At 38.0% G+C, this 16349-nt stretch overlaps 1 protein-coding gene and 1 non-coding gene across 18 annotated transcripts in view; one reads left to right on the top strand and one right to left on the bottom strand.

Annotated features, from left to right (window-relative positions):
* LOC104001770 (uncharacterized) overlaps positions 1-14349 on the bottom strand; it is a 109480-nt gene extending 95131 nt beyond the window's left edge. For both annotated transcript variants that reach the window (XR_001707992.4, XR_010152974.1), the window contains exon 1: positions 14217-14349. This is a non-coding gene — a transcript (uncharacterized LOC104001770). The remainder of the gene's footprint in view (positions 1-14216) is intronic.
* A 110-nt stretch (positions 14350-14459) lies between these two features.
* Positions 14460-16349, top strand: part of RNPC3 (RNA binding region (RNP1, RRM) containing 3) — a 29637-nt gene continuing 27747 nt past the window's right edge. For 7 of the 16 annotated variants that reach the window (XM_054685385.2, XM_054685375.2, XM_063798859.1 and 4 more), the window contains exons 1-2: positions 14460-14748; positions 14885-15080. In XM_054685385.2, coding sequence (XP_054541360.1) covers positions 14889-15080 — 192 coding nt within the window. In that variant the 5' untranslated portion in view covers positions 14460-14748; positions 14885-14888. The other 9 variants (XM_054685382.2, XM_054685377.2, XM_054685369.2 and 6 more) reach the window with 3 other exon arrangements.

Here is a 16349-nt window from a genome sequence, read left to right as displayed (position 1 = left end):
TTTGTAGCACAGGGATCAATGCAATAAGAATAGCTAACTATTCTAAAAATATATGCACCCAATACAAGAGTACCCAGATTCATAAAATAAGTTCTTAGAGACCTACAAAGAGACTTAGACTCCCGCACAATAATAGTGGGAGAGTTTAACATTCCACTGTCAATATTAGGCAGATCAAGACAGAATATTGACAAGGATATTCAGGGCTGAACTCAGCTCTGGACCAATGGGCCTAATAGGCATCTACAGAGTTCTCCATCCCAGATCAACAGAATATACATTCTTCTCAGCACAACATAGCACTTATTCTAAAATTGACCTATAATTGAAAGTAAAACACTCCTCAGCAAATGCAAAATAATAGGAATCATAACAGTCTCTCAGACCACAGTGCAATCAAATTAGAACTCAGGATTAAGAAATTCACTCAAAATCGCACAACTACATGGAAAGTGAACAACCTGCTCCTGAACGACTACTGGGTAAATAACAAAATGAAGGCAAAAATAAAGAAGTTCTTTGAAACCAATGAGAACAAAGAGACAACATACCAGAATCTCTGGGACACAGCTAAAGCAGCGTTAAGAGGGAAATTTATAGCACTAAATGCCCACATCAGAAAATGGGAAGGATCTAAAATCAATGCCCTAACATCACAATTAAAGGAACTAGAGAAGCAAGAGCAAACAAATACAAAAGCTAGAAGAAAACAAGTAATAACTAAGATTAGAGCAGAACTGAAGGAGATAGAGACACAAAAACCCTTCAAAAAAATCATTGAATCCAGGAGTTGGTTTCTTGAAAAGATTAACAAAATAGACCGCTAGCAAGACTAATAAAGAAGAAAAGACAGAAGAATAAAATAGACACAATAAAAAATGATAAAGGAGATACCACCACTGATCCCACAGAAATACAAACTACAATCAGAGAATACCATAAACACCTCTACGCAAATAAAACTAGAAAGTCTAGAAGAAATGGATAAATTCCTGGACACATATACCCTCCCAAGACTAAACCAGGAAGAAGTCAAATCCCTGAATAGACCAATAACAGCTTCTGAAATTGATGCAGTAACGAATAGCCTACCAACCAAAAAATCCCAGGACCAGACAGATTCACAGTCAAATTCTACCAGAGGTACAAAGAGGAGCTGGTACCATTCCTTCTGAAACGATTCCAAACAATAGTAAAAGAGGGACTCCTCCCTAACCCATTTTATGAGGCCAGCATCATCCTGATATCAAAACCTGACAGCGACACAACAAAAAAAGAAAATTTCAGGACAATATTCATGATGAACATGGATGCGAAAATCCTCAGTAAAATACTGGCAGACCGAATCCAGTAGCACATCAAAAACTTATCCACCACGATCAAGTTGGCTTCATCCCTGGGATTGAAGCCTGGTTCAACATATGCAAATCAATAAACGTAATCCATCACATAAACAGAACCAATGACAAAAAACACATGATTATCTCAATAGATGCAGAAAAGGCCTTTGATAAAAGTCAACACTGTATCATGCTAAAAACTCTCAATAAACCAGGTATTGATGGAACATATCTCAAAATAGTAAGAGCTATTTATGACAAACCCATAGCCAATATCATACTGAATGAACAAAAGCCGGAATCATTCGCTTTGAAAACCGGCACAAGGCTAGGATGCCCTCTCTCACCACTCCTATTCAACATTGTATTGGAAGTTCTGTCCAGGGCAATCAGGAAACAGAAAGAAATAAAGAGTATTCAAATAGGAAGAGAGGAAGTCAAATTGTCTCTGTTTGCAGATGACAAAATTATATATTTAGAAAACCTCATTGTTGGCTGGGCACCGTAGCTCACGCCTGTAATCCCAGCACTTTGGGAGGCTTAGGTAGGTAGATCACGAGGTCAGGAGATCGAGACCATCCTGGCTAATATGGTGACACCCCGTCTCTACTAAAAACACAAAAAATTAGCCAGGCATGGTGGCACGTGCCTGTAGTCCCAGCTACTCAGGAGACTGAGGCAGGAAAATCGCTTGAACCTGGGAGGTGGAGGTTGCAGTGAGCCGAGATCATGCCACTGCACTCCAGCCTGGGCAACACAGCAAGATTCTGTCATAAAAAAAAAAAAAAAAAAAAAAAAAAAAAAAAAAAAAAAAAACTCAGCCTAAAACCTCCTTAAGCTGATAAGCAACTTCAGCAAAGTCTCAGGACACAAAATCAATGTGAAAAAATCACAAGCATTCCTATACACCAATAATAGACAAGCAGAGAGCCAAATCATGAGTGAACACCCATTCCTAATTACTACAAAGAGAATACAATACCTGGGAATACAACTTACAAGGGACATGAAGGACCTGTTCAAGGAGAAATACAAACCACTGCTCAAGGAAATAAGAGAGGACACAAACAAATGGAAAATAATTCCATGTTCCTGGATAGGAAGAGTCAATATAGTGAAAATGGCCATACTGCCCAAAGCAATTTATAGATTCAATGCTATTCCCATCAAGCTACCATTGACTTTCTTCACAGAATTCGAAAAAAAACCACTTAAATTTCATATGGAACCAAAAAAAAAGGGCCCGCACAGCCAAGTTAGTCACTTTTCGTAATAAGAAGACATACTAAAGTATGAATGTTTATATTCTGCCCAAAATTCTTATGTTGAAATCTTACCTCCCAAGGTGATAGATAATATTGGGAGATGTGGCCTTTGGGGTGGTGATTAAGTCATGAGTGGATTAATGGTCTTATGAAAGAGGCCCTAGAGAGCTGCCTTGACCCTCCTACCATGTGATGACATAGTGAGAAGGCATCATCTTTGAATCAGGTAATGGTGGAACTCAGCAGACACTGAGTCTGCTCGTGCCTCAATCTTGGACTTCTAAGGCTCCAGAACTGTGAGAAATAAATTTCTGTTGTTTATAAGCTACTAGTTCATGGTATTTTGTTATACCAGTCCAAATGGACTAAGACAAGAGGGAAAGAGGGAAAAAGTATTTTAGCAGTTGTAAGAAAAGTAACCACATTTCTTTCTTTTAACCTATAATATGACGCATCAAGGCACAGAAAAAAAGGATATTAAAAAATAGTTAATTTTTAGGTCTATTTTATTCAGTAGCTAACTTTCTAAAAGAAAATAATGATTCTTTCTAAATATTGCTGTACTAAAAACAATCAGCACCATATTAAAGGTACTATTATTTATATTTGTTTACATGCCCACAATTTTAATGTATTTTGGTAAATTTAACTTGCCAAAGCATATATATACATTTAACCAATTCTAAGAAATTTATATTTATGAAGATAATTGTAATAATTCAATAAGATGATCATTTACAGATTGATTATCTAATTTGTAGGTTCCTTAACACTTTTTGTTCCTTTACACCAGGAGCCTTTTGATAATTTTGCTAAACATAGGTGAAGTTGGACAGGTACAATAGCATTGAGCCTAACAGTTTCTTTTTCCAAGATGGTACATTGAGAGTTTAAAATAATCAAAAGGGACATATACTTCACATTGATATAGGGTGGCTAGTAATCAGAAAAAAAGACAAAGATCTTGCTCAAAAAGGGTAGCTTATGTCTTAGACAAAATGAAAATATATTTGGAACCAGCAGGTAAAAGGTATGATTTTGAAAGACTTGGGAAACATCTGTTGATAAAGAATACATTAAGAGACCTTTTTAAACATTGCTTTTTAAATAGAAACATGTGAATATACTAACAAAGGGTCAATGGCATGACAGTAATGCTAAAATGCATCACTATACAAAAGATGAGCTCCCCAGGAAGGTAGAGTACCTAATGAAATGAAAAAAAGAATAAAATATGGAAAATTATTATTGATAAGTAAATGTTTATCATCCTACCAGTCTACAAAAACACATACATGACATTTTCCCCTATTTAGGGGAACATTTTGCCTTGGCTGGGACAAACTTGCCATCTAGTGACAATGACTGGTAACTACAGAATATGAAAATAGGCCCAGTGCACCCAAACATACATGCATGCATGATCTCAAAACTGAAACCAGCTTTTAATAAAAAAGTTCAAAGAATATTTATAGAGTACACATTACAAACTGTGGCTTGAAGATAAAGTGATGGATAAAAATTAATATGGCTCCCAAAAGTTGAACGAAGAAGACAGATATTATTCAAATAATCACCAATTAAATGTTAAAATAACAAATATAACAACTTCTATAGCACTCTGTGCCACATTAATTAATGTAATACTCATAAGCCTATGAGATATACATATCATTATCTCTATTATATATTTGAACATTGAAAAAGACAGATTAAGTAACTTCTCCTAGGTCACATAACAGAGCAGGTATATAAATCTCAGATATTTTGCCTCTCAAATCTATGATTTAGCCACTTCTGAATATAAAACTAAAAGTGTAATAGTGTGGCAAACACAAGCAAGGTAAATACACGATTGGAAAACTTTCATTCATTCATTTATTCATCTGTTTATTCACTCATTCAACAACTACTTATTGCATACCTATAACGTGCCAGGTACTACTTTTGGCAGGTGAACAAAGTAGCAAACATGACAAAAACTCTTACCTCATAGAGCTTCTAACACACAAATGCACGTGCACACACACACACACATTAGTATATATTTCTGGGCTGTTATTTTACAAGAAATTAATAAGGCAAGGTTAAGTTATTAGTGTTGGTTAGGTGAGGAGAAATGCTATTTTCAGAGATGGCATGAAAGTCCTCTCTGAGGAAAGCACATCTGAATAAAAACTGAATAAACATGAGGGATATGAGCATCTGGAAGAGGAATGTTAGAGAGATAAAGGACATTTGAAAAGATTCGGTTTTTTATTTTATACCCCCACTCCCACTGCTGCAAGAATGACTAATGGGGGGTGCTCATGAAGCAGAGAAGTAGGACATAAGACGATAGAAGTACCAAGAAGGGCTTTATATGACAAGAGAAAGACTGTAGGTCTTATTCCAACTGTGATGGGAAGCCAATAAAAGGTTGCAAACAGGAAAGTAATCTGATGTAATTTATGTTTTTAAAAATCACATGAGTTAGTGTGAGGAAAATAGACTGTAGAGTGCCTAGAATAGAAGCAAGGAAACTAATCAAGAGGCTATTGGAACATTCCAGGTAAGAGAAAATGATGAAGACATATGATGAAATCTAAAAGTCAACCAAATCACATTTTCCAATAATTATAATAAAAGGGAAATTATATGTGTCATAACAAGCCAAAGAGTTTTCTGAAAATCAAATGAAAGGTCACATTTAGATGAGAATCAAGAAAATCATTAGGGGTGTGGCCTATGCAGCATATTTGAGTATAGAAAGACAAAAATATGTGGGTGTCTTTAAGAAAGTATAGTTTAGCTTCCACGTAGCATAAGGTGAATGTAAGGGTGAAACATAAAGAGTCAACTAAATGGAGGGACTTAAAGGATTCCGGAGATAAAAATTAGGCTCTGCTTTATTTTATTTCTTTTCTCTACTTTCTTAAGCAGCTTTCAGCCCTATAACAATTCAGTTACATGCTGGTTTTCATCTACTGTGATATATGTCTTTTTAATACCTTTGAGAGTGTTGGGCACAGAAAATGTTATTCAGGCATGACTAATAAATCTGCTCAAAGACCACCAGACTATGACACATCTATGGTCTGACAAAGGTAAGTTTATCATTTTGCAGCAGTAAAAAAAGACTACACAATTGATGGGGCATTTTGCCAAAACAGATGAAGGAAGAGCCAGCATTCTGATTCATTTAAGAGTAAGGTAGGGTTTAAATAAAATTTAAATGAACAGTTCTTTGATAGGCTGAAAGAATAGCCTGGCTGTATTAGCAGAAAGCCTGGACTAAGAAGTGGGTATAGGGTTCTGTTTCCTTGAAAACTACAAAGTTAAGATGACTGTGGAATCTTGTATCTGAAAAACATTATCTGAAGCTTTGCACCTGGGTGGAAAATTGAGGCTGCTTCTCTGCGTCAAAGTACCCACATAGCTTAGCTCTTCAGGCAATAGTGGGGTGTTCCTGTCTCACTAACATAATTTCAAAAAGCAAAATTTCTGACACTTTGTAATTTTTACAGAACAAAGTTTTTCAATGCTGTCACTGCAGTTAATTGACAAAAGAAATCATTTTGTACTTTTACACCACTATAGCTTTTAATATATTTTATTAAAGTTTAATTTTAATACCTTGGTTTTGATATGAGTCAGGAGTATCCCTCTCTTGTGGCTGAATAAGGCGGAGATCAGAGGTACTTAGAGAGTTAAGTGAGGGAGAAATTGTCATTTATTCAGGCCACTTGTAAGTTAGTCCTAAGAAGTTTGAGATTTCCTGGAAAATAATTGACATCTAGACCAGCAAATCACTGTAGGTGGTAGCTGGACTCTATGTGTATAGGGCCATACCCAAGAGGTTTATCTGTTGGGGTGAATGACTCAAAGGGGTTAGAGGCAGGAACTGAAGAAGAATCATAAGAGGTCAACCAGCAAGTATATTACTGATATCATGAGACTATATGGCATAAATGCTGCAGGGCCCTCAAAAGGACAACTAAGGTGACCCATATATTTGGTTGCCTGCCTTGATAGGACATCAACAGCAAAGAGAGAACTACTTTTCCCAGTGGATTCTAAAGCAGAAAGAAAAAGAGATGAAGAAAATGAAAGAAAAGACTACGTCACCTTCCCCACCATAGGTTCCCTGAGCTTAGAGAAGGGTGTATACTTAGAAGTGAGATTAGTATTAAAAACTGAACTGAAAGTGAATCTTAATTATAAATAATAGATTGTTTTTTAAATCAAAATAAATAGGAATGCTAAGGGTGATTACAGAGAAGGGAGATCCAATAAAGCATGTTGAAATTGTAAAATAGTTTGTTTTGTTTTCTGATTTTCTTTTGGTAGCCCCATTAGGTCCAGCTAATTCAACCTTTCAGCATCTGTATATAGATGCTTTTATTTCTATAAGATAGATTTGAAAAGCAGAATTACCGGATCAAAAAGTATGGTAACATTTATCCAAATAAATATGAAGATTTACTTTTCTAAATGCCTGTGACAAACATTTGCCCTCATGCACACACCTACATTAAATTTTATAGCTATGTATAATGTTTTCCAGTTTGAGAACTGAGAATTGGTATATTCTTGTGGGGTCTAATTGGCATTCCCATTACCAATAGTAAGGTTAAACACCTTTCCATATGTTAATGGGCCATTCAGGTTTCCTTTTTGTAAAATCACCTGTTTATGTTATTTAAACACATTTTTCTATTAATTTGTCTTTCTTTTTCCAATTTTTTGGTACCAGCTGTATTTTCTGACGTTTTTACGTGAGAAGATAATCTAGCATTGTCACATTACAGAAAAACAACTACTTATGACAGTACCATTTATCAGGTGAAACATTTTCTCTAGGCATCTTCTGAAATGTTTAGTACATTTTAATTTTTTGATTGACTAATGTATTAGTCTGTTTTCATGCTGCTGATAAAGACATACCTGATACTGGGAAGAAAAAGAGGTTTAATGGACTTACAGTTCCACATAGCTGGGGAGGCTCCACAATCATAGTGGAAAGCAAGGAGCAGGTCACATCTTACATGAATGGCAGTAGCCAAAGCGAGAGTGCTAGTGCAGGGAAACTTTTTTTAAAACCATCAGATCTCATGAGACTTATTCACTATCACAAGAACAGCATGGGAAAGACTCGCCTCCATGATTCCTTTACCTCCCACTGGGTTCCTCTCACAAAATGTGGGAATTGTGGGAGTTACAATTCAAGATGAGATTTGGGTGAGGACACAGACAAACCATATCAACTAATAAATACTTAAATGTATAGGTTTATATTAAGAAAAATAGCCTTCCAGGTTGCATACATTAAAAAAAATGTGCCATCCAAATGGATTCCAAATTGTAAATGGAGTTAAGAAAGTATTTTAGAACAGGAATATTTTTCGGGTGCTATTTCCCTATCTTCTCTAGATTCCATCCCAGAACAGAAGACATAAGCAAGCTATACCCCATAAGAAAAGGCTAATTACCCCTGCAATAGCCAAAAGTTCACATAAATCCTGCCTCTGTTCATTTGTTATTTAAAGGCAGAGACTAAGTCTACAAATAACTATGTGTGAGATCCACACATAATCTAATCTATCAATAAATAACAAAAATAATATTGACATTTTAACTTTCTGATCATTTTGCATAGAAATCTTTAGACAGGTTTCCTAAAGTCATCATGCAAACCACTGAATATGTAATCCCTGGTTGTCAGCAGTGTTTTTTATTTTCTTGATAATAACATTAATTTATTCACTGATAAATGTTTTAAAACATATGTCAAATATTCACTAATATATATTTTAACATTCAATGATCATTAATCTATTTGTAAGGTACTATGTTAATGCTTGGAAGATATACAGACGAATATAGAAATTCCTGTCTTCAAGGAGCTTATTAGTAATAATGAAATTATGTACACAATTATTTATAATAAAATATATTTATGATAACTTTTATAACAGAGGTGAAAAGTTCTACAATAACGAATGGGATGAAGACATGAATTCTACCTTGGGAAAAAAGAAAAGACTTTGATGATGTTTGTTTTAAGTTACTAAGTAATTGGATGGCTTATTACACAGTGACAACCAAAACACTGAAAAATCTAGTGTTCAGGTTTTTTGTTGTTGTTGTTGTTATTGTTGTTTTTGTTTCTTTGCAGTATGGGAAGAGAATAGAGGAGGCAGAGATGGTGTTGACTGACAATGAAGAATTTAATGAGAAAGTCATATTTAAGCATCTGAAGAAAGTCAGGGAGCTAAGCATGCAGATATCTGTAGGAACAGCATCCCTGAAAGAGAGAATGGTAGAGGCAAAGGTCTTAGTTATGGGTCTGAAGTGTTCAAGCACAGCCAGAAGGTCAGTGTATTTATAGCAGAGGGAAAGAAGAGGGGAAGAATAGATGAAGTCATAAAAATAATATACTGGAGGAGTTAGATCATGTAAATTCTCACAGATCAAAATAACTTCAGCATTTACTCTAAGTGAGGGGGAAAGCTACTGCAGAGTTTTGAAGATTTAACAGAATCACTCTAGCTGCTGTGATAAAAATATATTGAAGAAGCAATATATTTTTAATCATGTTAAAATGGACTTTGCATGGTAAAAACTAGTCCTAAGCTATCAATAGCTTTAAGAGAAAAAAGTTATTTACTACTTATGCAAAGTTTGGTGGGAGTGAAGTTATTCTGTAGGGGAGCTGTCATTGATGTGGTGAGTTGGTACTCTAGGCTATGTTTAGCTTGAGGTTCTATCACCTCAATATGTGGCCTACATGATCACTGTTTTCATACCCAATCTTCCATGCAATACTCTGGAATTGACACATGTTGCTTTCATTAACACCCCATCTACCAAAATGAATCACATAGTCCCAACTAACAACAAGAGAGTTGGGAAATGTAAAGGAATATATGAAATAATTGTTGAGTCTTACTGTGTCGTCCAGACAGAAAGGGCAAAAGTAGGAGACTAGCCATGAGGCTATGACAATATTCCAGATAGATCATGGCTGCTTGGACAAGGATGGTAGAAACAGTGGGAACAGTGAAAAATGGTCAAATTTTGAATATAATTTGAAGGTAAGATAAAGGGAATTTGCTGAATGTCAAGGCATGAGATATAAAAGATATAAAGGAGTCACAGGTAACTGAGATGGGAAAAACTGAAAGAAAAGTTTTGAATACTATCAAGAGCTCAGTTTTAGGCCTGTTAGTTTTGAGATGCTTATTACACAACATTGAGAAAATGTCAAGTAAGCAGTTCAATATATGGATTGGGAGTTTAGAGAAGAGGTTCAGGCTGAAGATATGATTTGGTAGTTATCAATGTGTGGTTCTTAAAGCCATAAAACTGAATGAGATGACTTGTCCAGTACAAGTAGGGCAAAATGAGAAAAGATTGAGCATGGGAAACTCCAGCCTTTGGAGGTCAAGGAGATGAAGAGCAATCAGCAAAAGAAACAAAGAGAGTGATCAGAATGATAGGAGAAAAACTTGGCAAGTTTGGTATTCAGCAAGCCAAATGAAGGAAGTTTGGTTTATTGGTTGTTTGTAGGGTGTTTTTTGTTTGACTGTTTTTAGAGCAGAGTAAACAACTGTGTTTGGTGAGCAATGCTTATAGATCAAGAAGGATAAGATCTAAGAAATTACCACTGGATTTAGCAATGTGTAGAGGTCACTGATGACCTCGAGAAGGGCAATTTCAGAAAAACAATTGGGATACAAATCTGATTGGAATATTCTAAACAGAATATGGGAGAAGAAAATTGGAGACAACAAATATAAACCACCATTTCCAAGAGTTCTGCTATTAACAGAAAGAAATGGAATGGTAGCCAAAGAGGAAAGTGGAAAGAAGAGAGTTTTTAAAAATTATTTTATTTGCTTTTGGCTTTTTTAAACAAAAGGGTAAATAATTGCATTTGCATACACTGATGAGAAAGGCTCAGTAAAGTACATGAGAAGGCAGGAGATTTACTTCCCAAGAGAGAGGTTAGCTTAACCAAGACTCACAGATACAGTTAGGATTAATAGGTATGGGAATCCTCTATAACTTGGTTCACTTTTTTTCCCCGAATGAGATTAAGAAGCAAGGTCACCATCTAAGAATGAAAGTGGGAAGGATTCAAGGTGACAGGAAATAGGAGAAAGCATGGAGTCAAAGATTTACTAGAGTAAGGCATGAGAGAAAGTGAGATCGAACAGTAGAAGAAGTGGTGTGTTTTGGAAACCAAGGGAAGATAGCGTCTCAACGAAGAAGTGGTCAAGTATGCCAAGCATTGCTGAGAAGCTAAAATGAGAACTGAAAAGGCCTATTAGATTTAGTAACTGGGAGGTAACTAGTGACCCTAAGAAGAACTACCTTGTGGACTGATGGGATCAGAAGTCAGGAGCACACTTTGGAGTGAATGGGAGATGAAGAAATAAGAATAATTATGTCTCTCTCTTTAGAAGCTTGGCTATGAAGGGTGAGGGGAATGCTTTTGGCTAGAAGCCAGGACAAATATTGGGATCAACCCTTCTCCCTATTGTAGTTCTCCAAAGCATGCCAGAGATAGGATCCAGCAGTTTTCCTGTCTTCATGTGGAAAAATGGGGAGTTTGGGGGTAAAAGGGAAGATGTAATAGGGAAGTACAAGTAGCCATGTGGTCAAGTGAGGAAAACTAGGGACATAAACCAAAGGAAGCAAAAAACGTAATTCTGTCTGAGAAGGTACTCAGTAACATGGAGGAACTGATGAAGATGAAAATTAACCCAAGAAAACCACCACATTAGCGGGGACCTCCATCAACACACAAAACCCCTGAGAATAAGAATGAGATAAAGAACCAACAATTGCTCAGTGAAGTCAGACACTCCCAAGCTCCACTACTTTTCCCACCTCCCATTCCCCAACAAAGAAAATCAAGACTGAAAATGAGTTAAATTCACAGTTCTCAAACTGTGCTAAGGTGCCCCAGGTACCCTTGCCACCTTATAGAGGTACTATAGGATATTTTAAATATTTGAGGGAAACATAGCAATACTCACTGTTTACCAGACACTACCTGAACTACCAGCTTGAGATGTTTCTCAATTTGAACATTAGATATTGTTTAATTCCTTTTAAGAATGTCATATCTTTGAAAAGCTGGGTTTTTGGCTGTTGCTCTCATATTAAACAAGTGCTTCTTGGAAAACCAGAGTGGAATAGGAAATAAGGTGGCATCAAGGGGTGCTAGAAAAAACTGCTGGGACAATAAAGGTACCAATAACTGAAAAAGTTTGGGAACTTCTGGGCTAGACAAAGAGGAGGGAATGAGAAAGGTACTTCTCAGATACGACCACACATACCTACACTCAGACACAGAAAAGATTAGAGTGTATTACATATTCCTGCAATCCTTTAGGTCAAGCCTGATATGAGGGGAGTGTAAGAAGAGACACCTTAATGGAGTTTGGACTTGACATCTCAAACCAACTGTACTGATAGCAACTGAAAGTGACTAGAAAATTATGACCTCTACCTGAGATATTGTCAAGGAAAGGATAAGGTAGATTTCATTGAGTACAACTAAAAGCAATTAAGTGGAGAGAAAATAAAATTCTGTCATGTAACTATTCCACTCAGTCATGATACCTGAATTACAGTAGATAATGACCATTAAACTCTGCCTGATAGCCCCTGTAGTAATTCCTAACCGTAAGAGGCAGTGGTAAATATAAAAGTGAATTCCTTCATGCATTCATTCATTGAATAGATATTTACAGAATGTGCACTATGTCTGGAACATTTTACTAAACATAAGAGTCACAGGGAGGATGTGACGGTCATTTTGCATGACACCTGTCACCAACTGATCCCAACAGTTGATTTGGCTGATCTGGCTAACTAGCTGGGTTCCCCTTCCTTCCTAACTGCCCCATATATGTCTCTTCCAAAGCTGCCCACTCGGCTGAGGAGGATGACTTACCCCCATAGAGGAGGATGATTTTTCTGTAAGGGCATACGTGTAGCAGTGCTCCCTTGATAGAAGCTCCAAACAAGTCTTCAAAGAACACACACACAAAAGCCGCTGAAGGATAGTGTTTAAAATAGCATGACCACTCCAATCGGTTTATAACACTACCCTATTTTTTCCAAAGCACTTATTATTCTCTGAAAAGAACTTTATTTACATATTTATTCTGTCTTGATTTTAGAAAGTAAGCATTGAGAGGGCAGGAATTGGTTGTCTTCTTCTTCTTCCTTGCCTCAACTTCTCAACATCTGCATGTCCCATGACTCCATTCTGGGCACAATTCTATCTATACCCTTTGTCATTCTTCAGATATAAATACCATATAGGTTGATGCCATACCTAGTGGTGACCTTTCCCAAGAATGCCAAACACACACATTCAACTTCCTACTTGAAACAGGGATACTGAATAGATACCTTAAACTTAATATATGTTCCTCTATTCCCAATGTCCCACTACAGTTTCTAACCTAGCTATACTTGGTCAATCTTCTCACATTCAGCAAATGGCATCATCATCTACAGATGGATAATATCTAGCTTAAGCCAAAAATCCAGAATTTATCCTTGCTTACTATTCTTCATCTGCAAGTTCCTATCAACTACTTCTAAAACATATCTCAATTCCAGTTCCTTCTCTACATGTCCACTTTCACCAAACTATTATGGTAGTGTTTTTCTCCAGACTTCTACAGTAGTCCAACTGGTCTTTCTGCTTCTGTTTTTTGCGTTGCAACCGGAGAAATTTTCATACCTAAACTTTGATTCTCTCCCCTCAACACACACCTACTTAAAGAATTTGTCAGTTTCTAAATGTTCTTCAAATAAAAAGGGCTCCTAACAAATCTACAGCGTCTACGTGGTCTGGCTCTACCTATCTGATATTTTGGTGGGTGTGTGGGGAAGGTTCTTCTCATGTTTGTCTTCTAGTTTTCATTAATATCTGTCTCTCTCCTTTTCCCCAACCAATGTGGGATGACAGCAGATTGCTGGTATACTGCTTACTGCTGTATCTCTAACATTTATTTAAGTGGCAAAAAGAACTGTAAGAGGAACTCTCGTTCTCCAGACTGTAGCAGCTACATCTAGCATAAAACCTCTCTTTAGAATCCTCAAGGCCCTCTCTGTATGGGGTGAGGGGTACATTCCTGACCCTCCGGGGATGATCCCTGCCTCACTCCATTCAGAATCTAGGCAGAACAGTGGATTAGAATGTAGACCCCAAGTCAGAACACCAAGGGTCAAAACTTAGTTCTTCTACTTTCTAGCTGTGTGATTTAACCTCTTTGTACATCAGTGTCCTCAGCTGTAAAATAGGGAGAAAAGTACCTACACCTACACACACACATACACACACACACACACACCCCTACACACACACACACGCAATAATTTATTTATTAGGTTACCTCTCCCTAGAGGCTGCCATTTCTGCGAAATGAACCCTGGCAGGGGCCTATCCGTCTGCTAAATGCCTACTGATTCAAGAAAAAAGTCTGAACTCTCAACGTTTTGCCCCTTAAACTGAGTTCTCCTCCCTACAATGGTGTCTAATGAGTTGACAGAATAACTGGCTAGCTTTATATTTTACCATCTAAATACTGTAAGAACATACCCGGTATTTCCACACCCAAGTTCTCCTCCTTGCTATTCAGGCCAATTCACTTTCCCAAGGCCAGGGATTAAGAGCCGCGCGGTCAGCTCCAGATAGCGCTCGCCGCCGTGCGCCCCGCCCCGCCGTGCGCCCCGCCCCGCCGTGCGCCCCGCCCCGCCGTGCGCCCCGCCCCGCCGTGCGCCCCGCCCCGCCGTGCGCCCCGCCCCGCCGTGCGCCCCGCCCCGCCGTGCGCCCCGCCCCGCCGTGCGCCCCGCCCCGCCGTGCGCCCCGCCCCGCCGTGCGCCCCGCCCCGCCCTGTGACGGTCCCAGCCCGCACATGCGCAGTCGTGAGTCCTCTTGTCCTTGAGCGTCAACCTTCTTTCCCTGAAGTGGCTGGGGTTCCTGTTTCCTTCTTTGATTGACAACTGGTGTTAACCCTCGCATATCTCTGGGCCAATTTTTGCTTGTAAGTGTTTCCGGAGACCGCGCCCTTCCCCGAAGAAAGAGTCTTCGAAGGGTTGCCGCTTTTCCGTGGCGCAGTTCTCGCGAGAAGGTGACTTTCTTTCTCGGTATTTCCTGGTTTCCAGAATCCTTAGCGCGAGGCGGAAAAAATATTTCTCCCAGCTTGTGTTGATGCCGCGATTTTGACTGAGACTTCTTCCCACGATTTCTGTTTTTGCTTCTCCAAGGAAAATGGCAGCTCCCGAGCAGCCGCTTGCGATATCAAGGGGATGCACGAGCTCCTCCTCGCTTTCCCCGCCTCGGGGCGACCGAACCCTTCTGGTCAGGCACCTGCCGGCTGAGCTTACTGCTGAGGAGAAAGAGGACTTGCTGAAGTACTTCGGGGCTCAGTCTGTGCGGGTCCTGTCAGATAAGGGGCGACTGGTAAGGGTGCGCCCCTCCGGAGTCTCCCGGGAAGGCATTTGGGAAGTGACCGGGGAGGGGGAGCGCTGACAAGAGTAAAATGGAAACGAGTGGGGAAGATGGACTTGTGTGATGAGAGCTCCCCCATCCTACCTCTTTTTTATCAAAATATCTGCTCTGCGAAGTGGAGTTTTAATCGGCTCGAGTCTGGATTAGTCATAGCACTGCAGAAAAGGGCAAGTGAGAACGACAAAGCAGAAGAATGGAAATTAGCTTAGTTATATTGAGTTTTCGGATCCATCCTGAGAGCCTCACAACTTTTTTGAATTTGGGGTTATTTCTCCTGGACTCAAGAGTATTCTTACAGATGTGCATCAAGGGATTTTTTAAAGTCCTACTTCATTTATAAGCCAATGTTAAATCGTTCATTAAAATAGAGGAGAAGCTACATTGGTGACTTGCGTAAATTAAATGCAGAGTTTCAACTAGAAAAAGAGGCTTTTCATGAAAATTTCCCGATGGCATCTTTTAGGGAACAATTTTTTAGGGCTGTTAAGAGTACCTGTGTAGGAATTTACACAATTACTTTGTTTTGCTTTATATCCAAAGATGTTTTAGATTTCTCTTCATTAAAATAGGAATAGCGATGGTGCAAGACTCAGTGGTTTTAAAGTTTCCCTAGGTGATTTTAATGTTAATGTGCAGCCCAAGTTGAGAGTTACTGAATTAGAAGAAAGACCAATTTTGATCAGTTTAAATGTCACTTATGCCCGCAAATTAAAAAAAAAATTATATATGGCTCAATTTAAGTACATCAGGTCATCGTGTATCAGATTAGACAAAATTAGAATGTGCGATATAATTATTAAAGTAATTTTTAATAAGCATTGACCAGAGCTCTTCCTTAGCATAGTGATTCTTTTACTGTTGATTTGTGTTTCTTTTCTGATGGTTTTTAAAATCCGTATAATTTATGTTTAAAAATAGACTTCTCCCATTGAACATTATTACAAAGATAAAGCACAAAGGAAATATGCACCTTGAAGAATGATTTCTCTGTTGATGAATGTTTTTAAACTACGCATTGTTATGTATAGAGGAAAGTTTAAAATCTTTAGATCTGCATAAATGAAGGAAATAAATTTTTAGTTAGTTAAAAGTGACCCTCTGTGTAGAACAGGTCTTTAAACTCTTGGTCTTTTGAACTATTTGCATGTGTAAAACGTGTGTCTTTATATGATAGAGGTTGCATAGCTTTCATCTCAAGTCTGACTCAAAAAGTATTGAAAA

This window comes from Pan troglodytes, chromosome 1, assembly GCF_028858775.2.
Source record: "Pan troglodytes isolate AG18354 chromosome 1, NHGRI_mPanTro3-v2.0_pri, whole genome shotgun sequence".
Classification (NCBI taxonomy): domain Eukaryota; kingdom Metazoa; phylum Chordata; class Mammalia; order Primates; family Hominidae; genus Pan; species Pan troglodytes.
The sequence above is the reverse complement of the archived record's forward strand: the minus strand, read 5'-3'. Positions and strand labels throughout refer to the sequence as shown.